The sequence below is a fragment of the Emys orbicularis genome, chromosome 10 (assembly GCF_028017835.1).
Source record: "Emys orbicularis isolate rEmyOrb1 chromosome 10, rEmyOrb1.hap1, whole genome shotgun sequence".
Lineage (NCBI taxonomy): Eukaryota > Metazoa > Chordata > Testudines > Emydidae > Emys > Emys orbicularis.
This window is the reverse complement of record NC_088692.1, coordinates 70,798,183-70,815,452: the sequence shown is the minus strand read 5'-3', so window position 1 is coordinate 70,815,452 and position 17,270 is coordinate 70,798,183. Positions and strand designations below refer to the sequence as shown.

The window sequence follows — 17,270 nt, the reverse complement described above, 5'->3', positions numbered from 1 at the left end:
TCAATAGGGATCTCTTTGTTTCTTGGCAGGGAGTATATATTAAAACATAAAGATCTAGGCAAAACAGAAAACCTCTGGATATGCAGATTATTCTCTACAGTTTAAACCTTGTGAGGAGGCAATGCTATGGAATGTATTTTTGGAAAGGTTTGTAAAGTTACATGGCAGCTGTATATCACTGTAAGTAAAGACGATATAATTTATGCAGTTGCTGACCCATGATCTTAAATATGTTAGCCAAAATTTTCAAGAGTGACTAGAGATTTTTAGGTGTCTCAATTTTTGAGTAACCAATTTAAGACAGCTTAAAGGGACCTTACAGAGGGCAGATGCTCAGTGTTTTCTGAAAATTTGGCCCCTTCAAGATGTATCAAGTTTGGCACCTAAAAACTGTGGCACCCAAAATCATTGGTCAGTTTTGAAAATCTTGGCCATAAAATAAAAGTTTTGTATCAATCAACTTTCATAATTAACTATAGGTAACAATGTAGCTGCAAAACTCCCTTTATCCTTAAGAAATGTTAAATCCAGAAAAAAATGAAATACATGAATGTTGCTTATGGATGGAGTGAATGGTGAACAAATAAGTTTTGTCACATACAATGGACGTGGTTTCAAAAATAATTTTATACTCTGACTGAAGTCTGGTTCAGTGTTCAGTTATTCTTGTTACATTTTGCATGTTTTCTTCTGTTGGTCATTTAGAAAGAAATCTGATGGAACTTGGGCAACCACCACGTTTTTCTTTCACTATTACATTTTGGTCCATCTAATTAAAATGTTCCCAATAATTTTAGTTTAATACAATCCTAACTACGTGTATGCATCTAAGCTTATCTCTCTCTTTGGATTCTATGCTACAGAACATTTTTTCTTGCATAGTCCATCTAGTTGTGAATGTAACTAAAAATGACAAACCTTTATTTTTTCTACTTTTTCTTTTGTCTTATTCAAACTGCAAGTCTGCCCATGCCTTGCATGGAGCCAAGATTCTACAGCCAGAGATCTTTCATTGGCTCTACTCATCTACTTAGTCCATTCAAAACATATTTGATATTTAACCACTTTACTGCTGCCTAGTATATCAGTTGCATTGGACAAAATGTACTTTTAGCATCAACAAATGCTAGTCAATGATGATTCATAGTGATTTCAAGGCAACATTAGATCAAAGAATGCATTAACAGTCCTGAAGCTGCAGCGGTCGTCAGCAGTGAAATGGTTAAGGAATATGCAAGGAGAAATAAAATCTAAAAGTAGCAACTGAGAAGATATTTTAAGAAAACTGATCATGAACTCTTCTAAAACCTAAAAAAGTAGTAGCCAACTTTATTTACTGTGAGGTTTTTGATGAAGAGTCAGTCGAGAAGTAGAGTCCATCATGAAGCCATAAAGTGCAGCTTTCATCTGACAAGCATTACTCGGATGTCAGCAGGGAAACATTTGACTACATAATATCCCTTTCGGAGATTAATTTGGTGATAAGAGACAAGAATATTTTTCTTTCATTTTAAAACTACAATAGCTAATGATGTCATGTTTTCTCATCTATTCAAACCATATCCTCAAAAAAGAGTTCTCGGTTTATTGCTGTCAAAACTTACAGGCAGATGTCCACCAGCTGATCCAGTTCAGGGCAGCTGCATTCATACATGTCCCTGCAGCTGATATGACTCTGGTTCATTAATTCTCCCAGCAGCTGGATTGTACTAGCAGGTGCCTCACTGCATATCTTCTTAAATTCCAGCACTCTGCCAGCTTCGCTGTACACATGCTTAGCTCGCTGGTACAGTTTAAAGGTGGTAACTAAAATAAAGTGAAAATATTCATGTTACAATTATTCATTAACAGGTACCTAATTGAAAAGGGAAAAAATGGAAACTTACAAGATTTACATTTGTTTCTGTAATTTTTAATTTATATTAGACGGCTTCTGAGTTAAAAGATTTTTGCTATAATCAACACTTCTTTTTAAAAGCTCTGTTTTCAAACCAAAGTGTTTATTATAGTTTTGACGATTTTATGTATGTTCTAGAAAGAATATCCAAAAACAATTACAAGGTGGATGAAGTGATAGACAACTCCTCATGCAAAGAGTTTGCACGGTGCTTTAGCATCACGTTACAAAGATTAGAGTTGGTCTGACTCTTTGAGTCCATAAGATTTTTTTTTTTAATAAGAAAGGGAAATCTCGCTCAAAGAACATTTTTGCCAAACATATTTTTAAACCAGCTCTAATATATAACAGTGATCTTCCCACTCCCCCCACAGAAGCTGAGGTTAGGCCACCAGAGTCCCCAGGCCCTGACCCTGTAGTCAATGCGAGGTTTGAAGAAGCTCCATTGCCTGACTCCTCTGCTGTTAAAAGCAGTGCATGTGGGAGTAGAGGGATGTCAACCCATTGTTGGGGCAGCCAACCCCTTCAGAGACAAAAGGACACCATATCCACAGATGGGAGGTGGGACTGGGAGGCCCAGGTCTCAAGTTCACACCCAAAGGTTTGGGGGTAACCAGGGGCATGTGAGAGTTCTGACCCATAGGCTCTAAAGAGAGAAATTATGAAGGATGGTTGTCAAACAATTCCATATGATGTATGCTGGTTTGCTAGCAGCATGCTTACAGTTGAAATAGCTGAAATGTGAAATTATGAAAGGTCATGTTAGAAATGGCATCCAGTCAGTGGGTTCCCTTAGAAGGCAGGTCAAGCACTCTAGTTACATCCACTATTTTAGGGGCAGATGTGACAGATATGGCAATTTTGGGGGGAGACCTTGTTGAATTAAGTTTAAGTATCTTTGAGGTCCACTGTATTAAATGAATGGTTTATGTATTACTGTCGGCCAGGATTGTAAGTAGCCTCTCAAGGCAGAAGATGTGGCAGTTGTGAAATCTGGGTGTTCAATGGACTATACTGAACAACGTGGCAGACAAGAACGGACCTTTGGAATAAAAAGTGTTAAGTGTTTTTCCTAGGGAATACATAGGAAGAGGTGAATACAAATTCCCTAATTCCGATTATGCAAAAACCCTGAGGAGAGGGTCTTTGCTGATTACCTATTACCAAAGGCCAAGATCAAAAGCCCAAGCTGCTCTCCCCAGCCTGGGTTCTGGTTCTGCATGTGAGATGGTTATGAACTTGTAACCACAGGAAAAACTCAGATGTGGGTTTTGAAGGACTGACACTTAATAGAGTCTGAGGTTGTAGTTGGGGTGACCTCTCGTAAGCTTTATAGCTTGCGTGTAGGTGCTTGTATTGTTCTTAATATGTCTTCTCTATAATGCTTTCACCTTAAGAATAAATGTGCTTGCTTAGAAAGAGCAATATGGTAACTTATAACTGCCGGGCATTATGCTGTTCATTGCTTCTGGAGAGAAAGCTAAGCACAGACGCTGGCCTGTTAGGCAGTCTGGCTTGCTGGGAACATCAGAGTGTAGGCAAGGAACTGTGCAGCCTAGAAAAAACCCATTCAGGAGGTAGAGAGATGTGGGTTTCTACCCAAGAGAGGTGATGGCTGAAGAGCCAGGAACCTAGAGTGGGTGCCCTTGGTAGACCATGCAAGGGGAGTACAAGTGCATTTGCCCTGAACTGTGACAGAGGGGGCATGCACAAATCAGCCTGTGGATCTGATACTCCACCAACAACTATGAAAGTACCACTTCAACAACTGTTCCTTGCTTTGGTCACCGCAGGCAGAATTGGGACCGTTCTCTCCTCTTCGATTGCACAGGTAAAATTAAAATATCTGCAGTTAGCAGAACGTTTATGGGTAGATAGTGTTTGTATTCAAATATTGACATTTTAAATAAAGTTATGTTTCCATTAGCACTTAGTGTAGATTCCTATCACGGTGAATCCAGAAAAGTGCTCAGGCTCCAAACACTGTCCCTCATGTAGGTGATAGTCTTTAAGTAGAATGCCTCTCACCAGTATGGCCTTTAGTCTCAGTGTAAGAAACCAGTGGGAGGAGACTTTGAGAGCTTACTCTTGGAGGAGGCTGTGTCCACTTGGCCTTCTGTATTGGAGAATCTGGAGTTGTCAGATTCATCTCCAAAGGAAAGAGGAAATCTTTCCAGTTGGCAGTCCACTCATTGTACTGAGAGTTATGAATGCTCTTAGCTGCTTCTCTGAAAAAAATCTCTTTTTCAGGCACTCAGACGCTCTAAGGAAGAAGTCTCATAAAAACACTAAAAATGTAAGTGCACAGAGTCAATCTCCTTATTGTATAGGAGACTATCCAGATCTAGATGTATCCTGGCACTGTCAAGGCCTCTTGGATCATGAAGGCTCAGCGTATCTAGCTCCTCGGTTCTAAGGCATTCAGATCCACTGATGGATGTTGAATCTGTCTATTTTTTTGGCATGGGAGGAACATTCAAAGCCAGGGTCTTCACCAATTCCATCGGGGAACTCAATCTGCAGGCCAACTTGAAGTCATAGGTAGAATGAAGAAAGGTCTCTCGGGTGGGTTCTTGGATACAGGCAATCTGCAGATTCACCACCAATACAGTAGAACCCCCTGGCTCATGCTTCCAGATCTGAGGCTGGAAGGGTGAATCCAGTGCTTTCCCTGTGGCCAAAACCAGGCACAACGTAGTGGTGTCCCACACTGTGCCCAGTAACATGTCCTGTCACTACCTGTAGCATCACCAATATCGAATTCTCTTTATTTAGAATAAAAAATTAGCTAGTGTAAATTAGGACTTCAAAAGAGCTACACCAATTTACAGCTGCTGAGGATGATGTACTGAGCCAGATTATAGCAAATGGGCTCATATTATGTGATAGGTAGAACAAAACAACTTTTTTTCCATTGGAGATAATATTCCTTTGTTTACTATGTAACTCAGCTACTACTTAATAAAGATGCATTGAACATGGCTGCCTTCTGAATACAAGCTGTTTTTAGACTAGATTAAAAAAAATGGAAAGACTGGAATGTCCCTTGGAAGCTCAGTCTCATTGGAAATGTCACTGAGCAATAGAGGAAGCTTAACCATCCATATCTGATTTATCTGATGCATTCAGAGCTGTGCTTTACCATATATTTCCATCTTTTTGTTGCTTCTGTAGCTGTTTGCAATATGCGTTGCAGAATAGTGCCTGAGTGTTCAGGATTGCCAGGGAAAGGCTGCTCGGCACAGAAACCAGAGCGTTCTTTTTGAGATGATTTCTCTTTAAATATTCTTTTCTTACAAAGCTATTGTTTTACAGCAAGGAGATTTCTAAATGTGCATTCATTTAGGGCATATCTGAAGTTGCGTGAGAGATTGCCATAGCTCACACTCTCTTGTAAATCACCATTGAACAGTAGTAACCCAAAAAATGAACTGAAAACATGTCTGGTTTCAATTTTAAGGTAAAAGTCTTGCCAAGGGCTGTATTTGATTCAGAGACCACCCTTTGGTAAAGCAATGCTTTACTGGCCAGATTACCTTAAAACACTTTGTGGTTGTGTTATGCTCATCATGTTATGTATTGGCAACTAGAATGGATCTTCTAACTGCTGGCTGCTAGCCAGAAACTCTGTCCTTGACAGCATTCTCTCATGTCATGAAGACTCCACAAACTTGACATTTGGTTTGACTATAATCTAATGTTATCCTTTCAAGCAATTATTACATTCAAAATGACAGAAACTGGTTTTGTGTTCTTGTTGTTTTAGACTCCCTTGCAAATACGACTCTTTGCCAAGTGAATATCAATTAAGAAATGATATCATTAGATGAAAGGTTTCTGTTTTTTACAGTTTGGAGCTGTAAATCTAAACTTGGGGAAAACCACAAGTGTCATAGATATGACAGAGCATAGCAGCATTCCAATCCAAAAAAATTAACCACGTGCTTAACAAAATCTTTTTATAGTGTTTGCCTCCCCTTACCCCCAAGTCTGATGCTCTGTACAAGTAAAATAAGCTTCAGGCTGCCAACCGTCTTTGTATTCGACAGGCACTGCCTCTGATTCGGAAACTAAGGATATACATAAATCCAGACATATGCTGCAAGTAATGGAGAAAGCTCTTCCACATTAGGGCTATCTAAATACTCACTGCCATGCAATCAAAAATATCAACAGTAAAACTGATATTTCTAACAACTGGATCTATGTCTGAACTGGAGGCCACTGACCTAGAGAGAACAACAGCCACCACTGCACAAATAGGAAAAGATCTGAATTGACGGTCCTTGTATAAGAGCCATACAGCTAAGGAAGCTTAGATGTGTGCAGGAGCTGACTATCCCAAAATCATTTACTATATAAAAAAAAATATTGGCAGGTGGCCTCATATTTTACAAAGAGAACAGAATGATCATTGGAGCCTCAACCTACCGTGGCCAAAGTGGCAAAGGTATAAAACTTAGGCTTGGTCTACACTTACCCCCCAAGTCGAAGTAAGGTACGCAAATTCAGCTACGTGAATAACGTAGCTGAATTCGACATACCTTACTTCGAACTTACCGCGGTTCAGACGCGGTCCACACGCGGCAGGCAGGCTCCCCCGTCGACTCCGCGGTACTCCTCTCGTCTAGCTGGAGTACCGCAGTCGACGGCGAGCGCTTCCTGGTTCGATTTATCGCGTCCACACCAGACGCGATAAATCGAACCCGGAACTTCGATTGCCAGCCGTCGAACTACCGCGGTAGTGTAGACATACCCTTACAGATGCACAATACAAATCTTATATCTGAGCTAGGAATAGAGTGGCTTTAAAGAGCTATGACTATTACAGAGCCATCAAAGATGAAATCCCGCAGTCCCTACACAGGGGTTAGACGCCCCCTGAAGTCAATGGCAGTTTTGCCAGGGTAAGGACTAAGGGCTGCAGCATCTTCTCTGTTATCTGGCTCAGAAGGATGCAAAGGAGCAGCAATTAGGACACTACGGGTATGTTTACACTACAATTAAAAACCTACAGCTGGTCCATGTCAGCTGACTCGGGCTCATAGGGCTTGGGCTAAGGGGCGGTGTAGACGTTTGGGCTCAGGCTGGAGCCCAAGCTCTGTGACCTTCCCAGCTTGCAGTGTCCTACAGCCCGGGCTCCAGCCCAAGCCCAAACGTGTACACTGCAATTAAACAGCCCCTGAGCCTGAGCCCCATGAGCCCGAGTGGGTCCTGCAGCCTCGTTATGGGCTCTGCGCACCTGGCCTCCATGTTTCTGCGAAGGACTTGCCCTTAAATTACTTCTTCAGCGCCATCAGAGCCCTACTGAAATGGGTCCAAAACTTTCATTGCCTACCAACTGCCCTTGGAGGAAACACTGGGATTTTCCAATGCACCAAGGGCTGCAACAACAAAATGTAGAAATCTTAAGACTAAACTGCCATTAATGAAACCTTGTCCGAAATCCACATAAAATTCTTTTCAAAAGCAAACAGCAAAAGTCCAGGGACTATTAGTCCCAAACAAATGTGGGTTAGTTAAATATAGCAGAGAACTGTACCATGGTTGGGGTTGTGTGTTTTTTTTTTTGGTAAGGTCATTTTTGAATTTTAAGTGTATGAAAATCATGCAAACCCATCCACGCTGCTGCTGCAGATTTTTTTTAAAAAATAATAATTAAACGTGACTTCCAGTAAGTTGTATTATTTGTTATTGCTTCACTTTCAGCAGATTCCTTTCTTTGGGGTTTCCTGCAGAATTTGACCTTTAGCTAAAAAAATCAACCTCTACTAAGCTATACATTTTGTCAGGTCTCATTGGCATCTGCTTAAGATACATTTCACTATATATTAATGAACTAAACATGGCTCATCTCTGAAGATGTAGTAGGGCTGCAAGAAATCTATCATAGGGGAAGAACTCACCATCCAAAATCTTAAAGGGAAAGATTCTACCACCTTTACAAATGTGGAATATACCTTTCCCCGTAAGGTGTCCCAGTGATTTCAGTGGAACTATTGGCAGAGAAAGATACTACTGAATGTGTGTGACCGAATCTGGCCTTTAATATATACAAGAAAATGTTGTTACGTGGTGGTTATATTTCATCCAGGGCAGATTATGATTCCCCATCCTTTTACCCACAATGGTGAGCTGTTACACACACAAGGCATCACAGTCACTCTAATGGGCCTACTCCTGTGAGTAACTACTAGGGGTGTCGATTAACTGCAGTTAACTCACGCAATTAACTAAAAAAAATTTATCGTGATTGATCGCACTGTTAAACAATAGAATACCAATTGTTTTTATACATTTTCAAATATATTTATTTTTATTACAACACAGAATACAAAGTGTACAGTGCTCAATTTATATTATTTTTTTATTACAAATATTTGCACTGTAAAAATGATGAACAAAATAAATAGTATATTTCAATTCACCTCATACAAGTACTGTAGTGCAATCTCTTCATCATGAAAGTGCAACTTACAAATGTAGATTTTTCTTTGGTACATAACTGCACTCAAAAACAAAAACAAATCCACTCAGTCTTATTTCTTGTTCAGCCAATTGCTAAGACAAACAAGTGTGTTTACATTTACAGGGGATACTGCTGACTGCTTCTTATTTACAATGTCACCTGAACGTGAGAACAGGCATTCACATGGCACTTTTTGTAGTCGGTGTTGCAAGGTATTTACATGCCAGATATGCTAAACATTCATATGGCCCTTCATGCTTCGGCCCTCATTCCAGAGGACATGCTTCCATGCTGATGATGCTCGTTAAAAAAATAATGCGTTAATTAAATTTGTGACTGAATTCCTTGGGGGAGAATTATATGTCTCCTGTTCTGTTTTACCCACATTCTGCCATATATTTCATGTTATAGCAGTCTCGGATGATGACCCAGCACATGTTGTTCGTTTTAAGAACACTTTCACTGCAGATTTGACAAAATGCAAAGAAGATACTAATGTGAGATTTCTCAGGATAAATACAGCACTCGACACAAGGTTTAAGAATCTGAAGTGCCTTCCAAAATCTGAGAGGGATGAGGTGTGGAGCATGCTGTCAGAAGTCTTAAAAGAGCAACACTCCGATGCGGAAACTACAGAACCCGAACCACCAAAAAAGAAAATCAACCTTCTGCTGGTGGCATCTGACTCTGATGATGAAAATGAACATGCGATGGTCCGCTCTGCTTTGGATCGTTATCGAGCAGAACCTGTCATCAGCATGGATGCATGTCCTCTGGAATGGTGGTTGAAGCATGAAGGGACATATGAATCTTTAGTGCATCTGGCACATAAATATCTTGTGATGCCGGCTACAAAAGTGCCATGTGAACGCCTGTTCTCACTTTCAGGTGACATTGTAAATAAGACGTGGGCAGCATTATCTCCTGCAAATTGTAACAAACTTGTTTGTCTGAGCAATTGGCTGAAGTAGGACTGTGTGGACTTGTAGGTTCTAAAGTTTTACGTTGTTTTATTTTTGAATGCAGTTATTTTTTGTATATAATTCTACATTTGTAAGTTCAACTTTCATTATAAAGAGATTGCACTACAGTACTAGGTCAACTGAAATATACTATTTCTTTTGTTTTTTACAGTGCACATATTTGTAATAAAAAATAAATATAAAGTGAGCACTGTAGACTTTGTATTCTGTGTTGTAATTGAAATTAATATATTTGAAAATGTAGGAAACATCCAAAAATATTTAAATAAATGGTATTCTATTATTGTTTAACAGTGCAATTAATTGTGTGATTAATCGCGATTAATTTTTTTAATCGCTTGACAGCCCTAGTAACTACTCATCAATGTGAGTAAATTGTTCACAATCTGGTCCTCTGAAAACAGAGCAATTGCATGAACCTTTCCTGAACACAACCCCACCCTCAGTCAAGACACATTTTAGAGATTATGGCACCTACTGGTTTAATAGTGGCATTTTTTACTGCAGAAATGCCTGCCCTCTAAAAGTGCTTTTTGTTGCTAAAGTAGACTGACCACTCCATTATTACTCTGTTCTAGTCTTCTTTATAAGCTACACATGCACTCTGCTACTCCGCTCTACTGGCACATGCTCTTTGTGACAAAACTGAGGCTACAGCCTGCTAAAGAGAGCATATGTGGCAGTATGTTTAAAAGTCCACTTCCAAATATGCCTTTCTGTGCCAAAACAAAACAAAAAAAAGTTACAGTGAGTTCTTGCACTGAGCTCACCACTCTTTTGGACTACTTCGCAGTGTGAGTGAAAGACTATACAACCCCACTCATTCACATTGCATTGTGGTTTGAGGGTTATTTTTTCAGTAGCAATATTTTTCCCGAATTTAACGTTAGTTTTCTGAGTGGGGGTTAACTAGCCAAACCCACAGACTAAACGGATGCTTTTAGCTCCCATGGTGATTCTGTTCCCAGGTTTAAATGTCAAAATTAGATTACTGTTTTATATGTAAAAAGGAAAAATTGGTTTAAGACTATCCCATTTAAAAGAGAAAAACATTTTATGGCAAAAAGGAGACATTATTTTATAGAAGTTTATCCTGCTGCGGTGGGATTTATAAATACACAACCTTCCCACCACCACCACTGCAGCCTAAATACTTTATGAAGCAATCAAATCCAAGCTGAAACTACTGCACTTTAGAAAGTGAATAATTAATAATAAATACTATTGGTTCTAGAGAGGGTCCCAAGGCACAAAGTGTAGGTCCAGATCCGACCTTCTCCTAACTTTGGAGGTTTCAGCCCCAGGATTTTGATTTTGCCCAGACAGCAGCAGTGGAGGGTGAGGAGATTCAAAGGTGGCTCTAAGCAATTTCTATACCCCTCTAATCCTGAGGGAAGTGGGGTGATGTGGCGTAGACACCCAGATTCCCCAGTGTGGGAGGAATCCTGTTACCTGGACAAGATGGCTTTTCAGGGTCCTTGTGGTGCCAAACAGTGCAAAGAGGCTGGAACAGAAGCCAGGATCTGGCTCAACAGCTACCTACAAAGTTTGGATATGGAGCTTAGTTGTATTATGATCCCTTGTTTTGGTTTGGTCCCACCTCTGATTTGCCCACTAGTTAAGGAAAGTGTGCTGCAGGGCTCAAAAAATTCAACTTCTAACAGGTTTATGTACATCATTGCAAATTCAACTGCAACTATTCTATTAAACAGTCTTGTTAAACAGTGCAGAGAGGGGTCATGCAATTGGTTAAGAAGCCTCACTAAAAGGACAAGGAGCAGTCAAATTGGAAAGAATGGGAATTTTTAATATTAATAGAAGGGAAAGAAAGAGGTGGACCTGACTGAAATGTATGTGATAATAGACAGTACTGTAAAGTGAGAAGTGTGTGCGCATTATTCCTTTCTGATTGGCTAAAAGAAAATAGCTCAGCTGGAATCTGCAGCGTCCCTCTTCTGTATTAAGAACAGGAGTACTTGTGGCACCTTAGAGACTAACAAATTTATTTGAGCATCCGAAGAAGTGGGCTGTAGCCCACGAAAGCTTATGCTCAAATTTGTTAGTCTCTAAGGTGCCACAAGTACTCCTGTTCTTTTGGCGGATACAGACTAACACGGCTGCTACTCTGAAACCTCTTCTGTATTGTTATCCCTGGCTTCATCCAGAGTGATGAAGACGTGGGTGAAGCTTTGAGCCACAAATCCAACATTTTATTTCTCCTCTCCTAACCGATAAGCATCTGTGGTGAGGGGTGCTGAGACTAATTAATATCTGTAAAAAACTTTCAGGTTCTTACACTGGATGCAGTATAAGCACAGAGCATTACTAATAAACAGCACTAGTCTTTGAGAGATCAGGGCCGGCTCCAGGCACCAACTTACCAAGCAGGTGCTTGGGGCGGCCACTTCGGAGAGGGGCGGCACGTCCAGCTGTTCGGCGGCAATTCAGCGGACGGTCCCTCACTCCTGCTCGGAGCGAAGGACCTCCCGCCGAATTGCCGCCGCAGATCGCGATCGCGGCTTTTTTTGTTTGTTTGTTTGTTTGTTTGGCTGCTTGGGGCGGCCAAAACCCTGGAGCCGGCCCTGTGAGAGATGGCAGAAGTGGAAACTGCCACAAATTTATGTTCAGCTATAAAGGAAAAACCAGAATCCAGCAAATCATTTAACTAAATTCTCGCCAACATTTTTGCTTTCGTTTGCTGTGTTTTTCACAGTATCATAATGACAAAGCCTGGGTTGTTTATCAGTATTTTCTTCTCTCATAGCAAGAGACCAGGCTCTGTCATTAGGCTACAGTGTAAAATACAGCAAACAAAAGCAAAAATATTTTTTCTGAAGAGGCTGTAGCTTTCCAAAACCAACATAAAGTGTAATTTGTTTGGTGTATAACAACAAGAAACAGTTGATTTGATTTCTTCACTCTGTGTCTGTCTTATTTCTCTTTATATCTAATTTTACAGGAATCTGTTGTTTAGTTTTTATCTTGTACAACTGCAAACAGACTTCTGCACAACCCATTTTAATTGGCTTTATCAAACAAGATCATGGTCACGCAAATTTTAAGAGATTTTGTTCAGCGAACATCTGCAAACACTAGACAGAGCTATAGTATAACATTTCCTTGGACTTTCTTCTATTGCTTTTATGTCAAATTTTTTCATCCAGACTGGTTTTTTTTTAAGTCAAAATAACGATCTGTATAAACAATTCAACTCTACTGAGCCTTAAAAGTTAGCTTTTAAAACCAGAGCTATGCAATACAGTCATATCTGTGAGTGACTATTCTTATACTGTTTCATACGGGGGGGAGGGGCTAGTACAGGAAACTGAGAACCCCACTGAGTTTCCATGAAAATGGAAGTGTGTGGGGTGGGAAAGGGGAGGAAGAAAGAAAAAGGTTATTCATACCCTGCAATATCTAAGAGCACATAATTCATGTAATACATGTGTTAGATATACAGACACTCCCCACGTTACGCAAACCCGACTTGCACAAATCCGCACTTACGGAAAAAGTTCCGTAAGTTCCATAAGCTAGAAAGGTTGGGTTTTTTGGGGTTTTTTTTTGCGTAATGGTTGAGTATACGTTCCCGACTTACGCAAAATTCAAGTTACGCAAGGCGTTCTGGAACGGAACACTTGCGTAAGTCAGGGAGCGTCCGTACACACTTCAGTATATTCTACATATAATGCACACAGGTATTGTATAACCTTTTATAGAGACGTAGGGCCAGATCTTGGTCTCTGATTCCATACTGGCATCTCTCCAGCATTGCAAAGGGGTAGACAGCTGTCCTGAGTAGCTAAGCATTCTGGGTAGCTTAGCATGTCAGGGGAATCCTGGGATGGCATAAAACTGGCATAGCTGGCTCTGCACCACCTGCTTCCACCTCTGTGTATGTGGGGCCAGCCAGGGTAATGAGGAGGTCTGGGGGGGGGGGCACTCCACACACACACACACGGCAGAAAGATGCTGGGGAGGAATGGAGAAAAGGAAGAAGTGAGTGAGCTGGTGGCAGGAAGGGAAGGGTTGAAATAGTCACAGGAGAGTGTTTCAGGCAGGCTTGGCTCTTGGCCCCACAGGATTGTGTGCGGTCTGTGACAGGCACATTACGTTCTGTGCCTTTTTCTCACATCTTTTAAGAGGCATTCACCTACAATTTACCAGAACGTACCCAAAGCTCCCTAGCCACAGGGGGACAACTCTGACCTCTAGAGACAGCAAGCAGGTGAGACAGAAATAGTTCTACTCAGGGGCTTCCCATGCTAGAATAGTTCTGGGTCCCCCAGTGTCACTGCAGAGGTGCAAAGATGTGGCATCAGGGCCCTAGGTCGCTCTCTCATGTTTTGCAATGGCCCCAGACGCCACTTACTTAAAAAAAGAATATCCCGGAGAATAGTTTTTGGGAAGGATTGGCAATGATGCAATTAAGCTGTGGAGGCAGCAGAGGGACTGTGACCACACTCTGGAAATGACATAGCTTAGTCAGAAGTATAGGTTTCTTTAAATTTATAAACCAAGATTCTAACCTCAGTTGCACTGGTGTAAAAAACCTGGACCCTAGAGCTCAGAAAGCCACCGCAGATAGACTGGAATAATTTCTTATATCTTTTTGTTCTTAAAACATTTTTTAGTAATTCCGTATTTACATTCAAGAAAATTGTTTGATTTCAACATACATACAGTCCACATTACAGAAATGGTCCCTTTGGGTCTGCACCGATAACTATATTGTCTAATAACAAGTAGAAATACACGGGAGAGATGGTAAGCAAATATATTTCATTACATTGATTTCTTCCATCAACAGTTACCTAAAGGGGGCGGGGCGGGGGGGGAGACCAGAAGAAGAGGATTTAGACCACATGCTACCCAAGGCAAGTTTCCTGAAGCACGTGCAAGTTTTCATGGGTTTTGATGATATTTTGTTTCACTTGGAAATCTGAAATGTTGGCCCCATCTATATAAGGGCTTGTATCCCTGGTGGGGTAATCTGCTCTACGGGGTGTGATTTCTAAACCGCACTAATGTGTTGCGCATTAACTGGTCTGTGTAGACCCTGCTGGTGCGCTTTAAGGTAGTGCTATTTGAAACAGAACTAAGCTAAAGTGCACTAGGGAACCTTAAGGGTACGTCTATGCTGGGAGCAAGCCTCCCAGGCCCAGGAGCTGGGCTCAGGCTAGCAGGGTTCAAGCTAGCCTGCTAAAAACAGCAGTATGGACGTTGCAGCTCGGGCTGGAGTTCGGGCTCTCAAGCCCACCTGACCTCCTACACTTGGGAACCCAAGTTTCAGGCTGAGTAGCAATGGCCACACTGCTATTTTTAGTCCAGGCACATGAATTAATTTGCAACTCATTTGTGTGCTTTAGAAATCATTCCCCATAGAGCATATTGCCCCATCGTGTAGACAAGCCCTTCATCTTTAATGTGAGCTAAGGAATGGTGTTTAAAATTGGTTTCAACAAGACTCCAGTGAGGTGATTGCTAATATGGTTTGGTTTTGATAGAGCTATGCTTTAAAAAAGTTCTGGAATGTAGATTCTTCCTAAGCATGATTCTAAGATGACTTGGCTCTGTCCATAACAGCCACTCCAAGTGTTTTACAAACTGGTTTTGCTGGAACTATGTTTAAATTCATTTCTCTATTTCAGTATAAAGATGGGAACAAATGGGGCTAATATCATAATAATATCAGTTCTTTCACCCTAGAAAACCTCCCACAGGGTCTTGCTGAACTCTTTTGGCAAGATTTCCATGTGCTTTATTTATAAGCACATTGACATTTTACATAATACAAGCTTTTTAAAATGAAAAACACCATCTGATGTACACTCACCATCTTGCGTGTTTTGACTGAGGATCTGAGTGCGGAGCTCCTCAAGGCTAATTCCCAGGCATGTACAAATTTCCTCTCCGCTGTAAGGCTCAGGGTGAAATACCTCCTCGACAATGGTCAGCATTTCCTTCGGGCTAACTCCTAGCTTGGCCTGAACATCTTGGAGCTTCAGCATTTTTTTCCATTCTAGGCCTTTGGACTTTGAGAGAAGCTACAATGTGAAAAACAGACAATGCCACACATTGTAGTTTGAAATTGACATGAAATATTTCATAAAGAAAACAGATCTTAAAACTGATTTTTTTCAGCAAAAGCCGTCAAGCCATCTATCCTTACACAGCAACTAGCGAATATGTTTATACACAGATATAGTTACAGAACAGGAAGATTTCTGTCAATCACAGCCCAGAAAAATTAAGCATTTCTTTTCTTAAAACACTAGCCTAAAGCTCTTATTGATATTACATATGTCCAGTCAAATCAATGATCCCTCCTTTTCCACATGGGCTACCCCCTCCAATTATTATTCACTCGATGAAGCCAATTTCAGGCATTTATTCATATACACCTCTACCCCGATATAACGTGACCCGATATAACACGAATTCGGATATAACGCGGTAAAGCAGCACTCCGGGGGGCGGGGCTGTGCACTCCGGCGGATCAAAGCAAGTTCGATATAACGCGGTTTCACCTATAACGCGGTAAGATTTTTTGGCTCCCAAGGACAGCGTTATATCGAGGTAGAGGTGTACATTCCCCAGTACAATAGCACTGGAAAATCCCAGAAAGACTTGCTATGTTATTTGTCTTTGATCTAATATTGACAGCTCAGCCTGATTGGTGGTATTTAATAAATCCAAGTATCAGAGGCTGTTATAATCTTAACTTTCTTAGAAGAGCCCTGGAGAGATGAATGACATGGTAAGGTTGGTGCTGGACCCTTAAATGCAAACTTGCTAGTGTATAGTATTTTTTACAATTACAACATTCTATTAACATTCATTTTACAAGGGAGCCTCAGTCTTACCAGTACAATGAAGATTTTTCTTGAGGCATTCAAACAGGAGTTTATGTCATATTAAACCGAGAATGTGTTCTGCTCTCAAGTGTGCTGATTGAGTGGGGCCAGGATTTTCTCCATCATGGTCTCTTTTTCTTTTCAATAAATATTGGTTTTAAGTTTGTTTGAAAGCATTAAGGCCTCAATTCAGCAAATCATCCCTTTACAGCAAAGCACTTCAGTGGAGTTAACTTTCAGGTTAGTGGGACTTAAGCACATGCTGAAAGTTAAGTATTTGCGTTGTGTAATTGAGGCCTATAGGAGAGCTGTGACTTTTCCAAGACCTGGTGGATACTTTTTCACACACAGATTTCTGCAGTCGGTTATAGCAAGCTACTGGTTGTTTGCACCATGTGTGAGCTGCTGCCCAGTTACTTGCTGCAGCTTCTCACTGTCCTGCTTCTCCTCAAGCATTATTCTATTCAGGCCTTTTCAGTTTTTGCTTTATTGCAGTATACAACAATTAACTACTTTTGGTGCCCTCTAGTGCCTTTCCAAGGTTGATGTGGCGCATTCTAGAGCAGGAAAACAGGCCACATGAAATCCTAACCACATGACTCTGCAGCCATTTAAAATACAGACAAGTATGTTCACAGCCACAGAAAGGACCAGCATTGTCTAGTGGCTAAAGCAGGGGCCTGAGAGTAAGGAAGTGTCCTGGCTCTGGCACTGTTTCTGAGATGCTGGAGAAGTCACCTATGGCCTGGTTTCAAAGATGCTGAGTACCCAGAGCTCCACAACATTAATCTGCATGTATCTCAGTTTCCTCACCTATAAAATGGGGGTGTTATGGGGTATACAAAGCCTGCACTAGACAGGAAGGGGTTAAGGAGCACCAACGGACTCAGGCAGCCCCACCCCATCACACCTGTGAAGTATGGTGGACTTGGAGGAGGAGCTTCAGAAGGCAGAAGCCCAGCTCACAGGGCTCTAGCCTTGGGAGGTAGACAGACCTCTCATCTCAGCTCCCAGAGAGGAGCAAGCAGTGAGCCCAGCTGCCTTAGCTTTCCTATGAGTGTGGA

The 17,270-nt window shown here is 41.1% G+C and overlaps 1 protein-coding gene across 1 annotated transcript in view; it reads right to left on the bottom strand.

The window, feature by feature from the left end:
• The window catches only part of GALK2 (galactokinase 2), a 71,355-nt gene that overhangs the window by 3,421 nt on the left and 50,664 nt on the right, over window positions 1-17,270 (bottom strand). The window contains exons 8-9 of the mRNA XM_065412144.1: window positions 15,186-15,396; window positions 1,605-1,806 (exon numbers count right to left, since the gene is read on the bottom strand). Coding sequence (XP_065268216.1) covers window positions 1,605-1,806; window positions 15,186-15,396 — 413 coding nt within the window. The remainder of the gene's footprint in view (window positions 1-1,604; window positions 1,807-15,185; window positions 15,397-17,270) is intronic.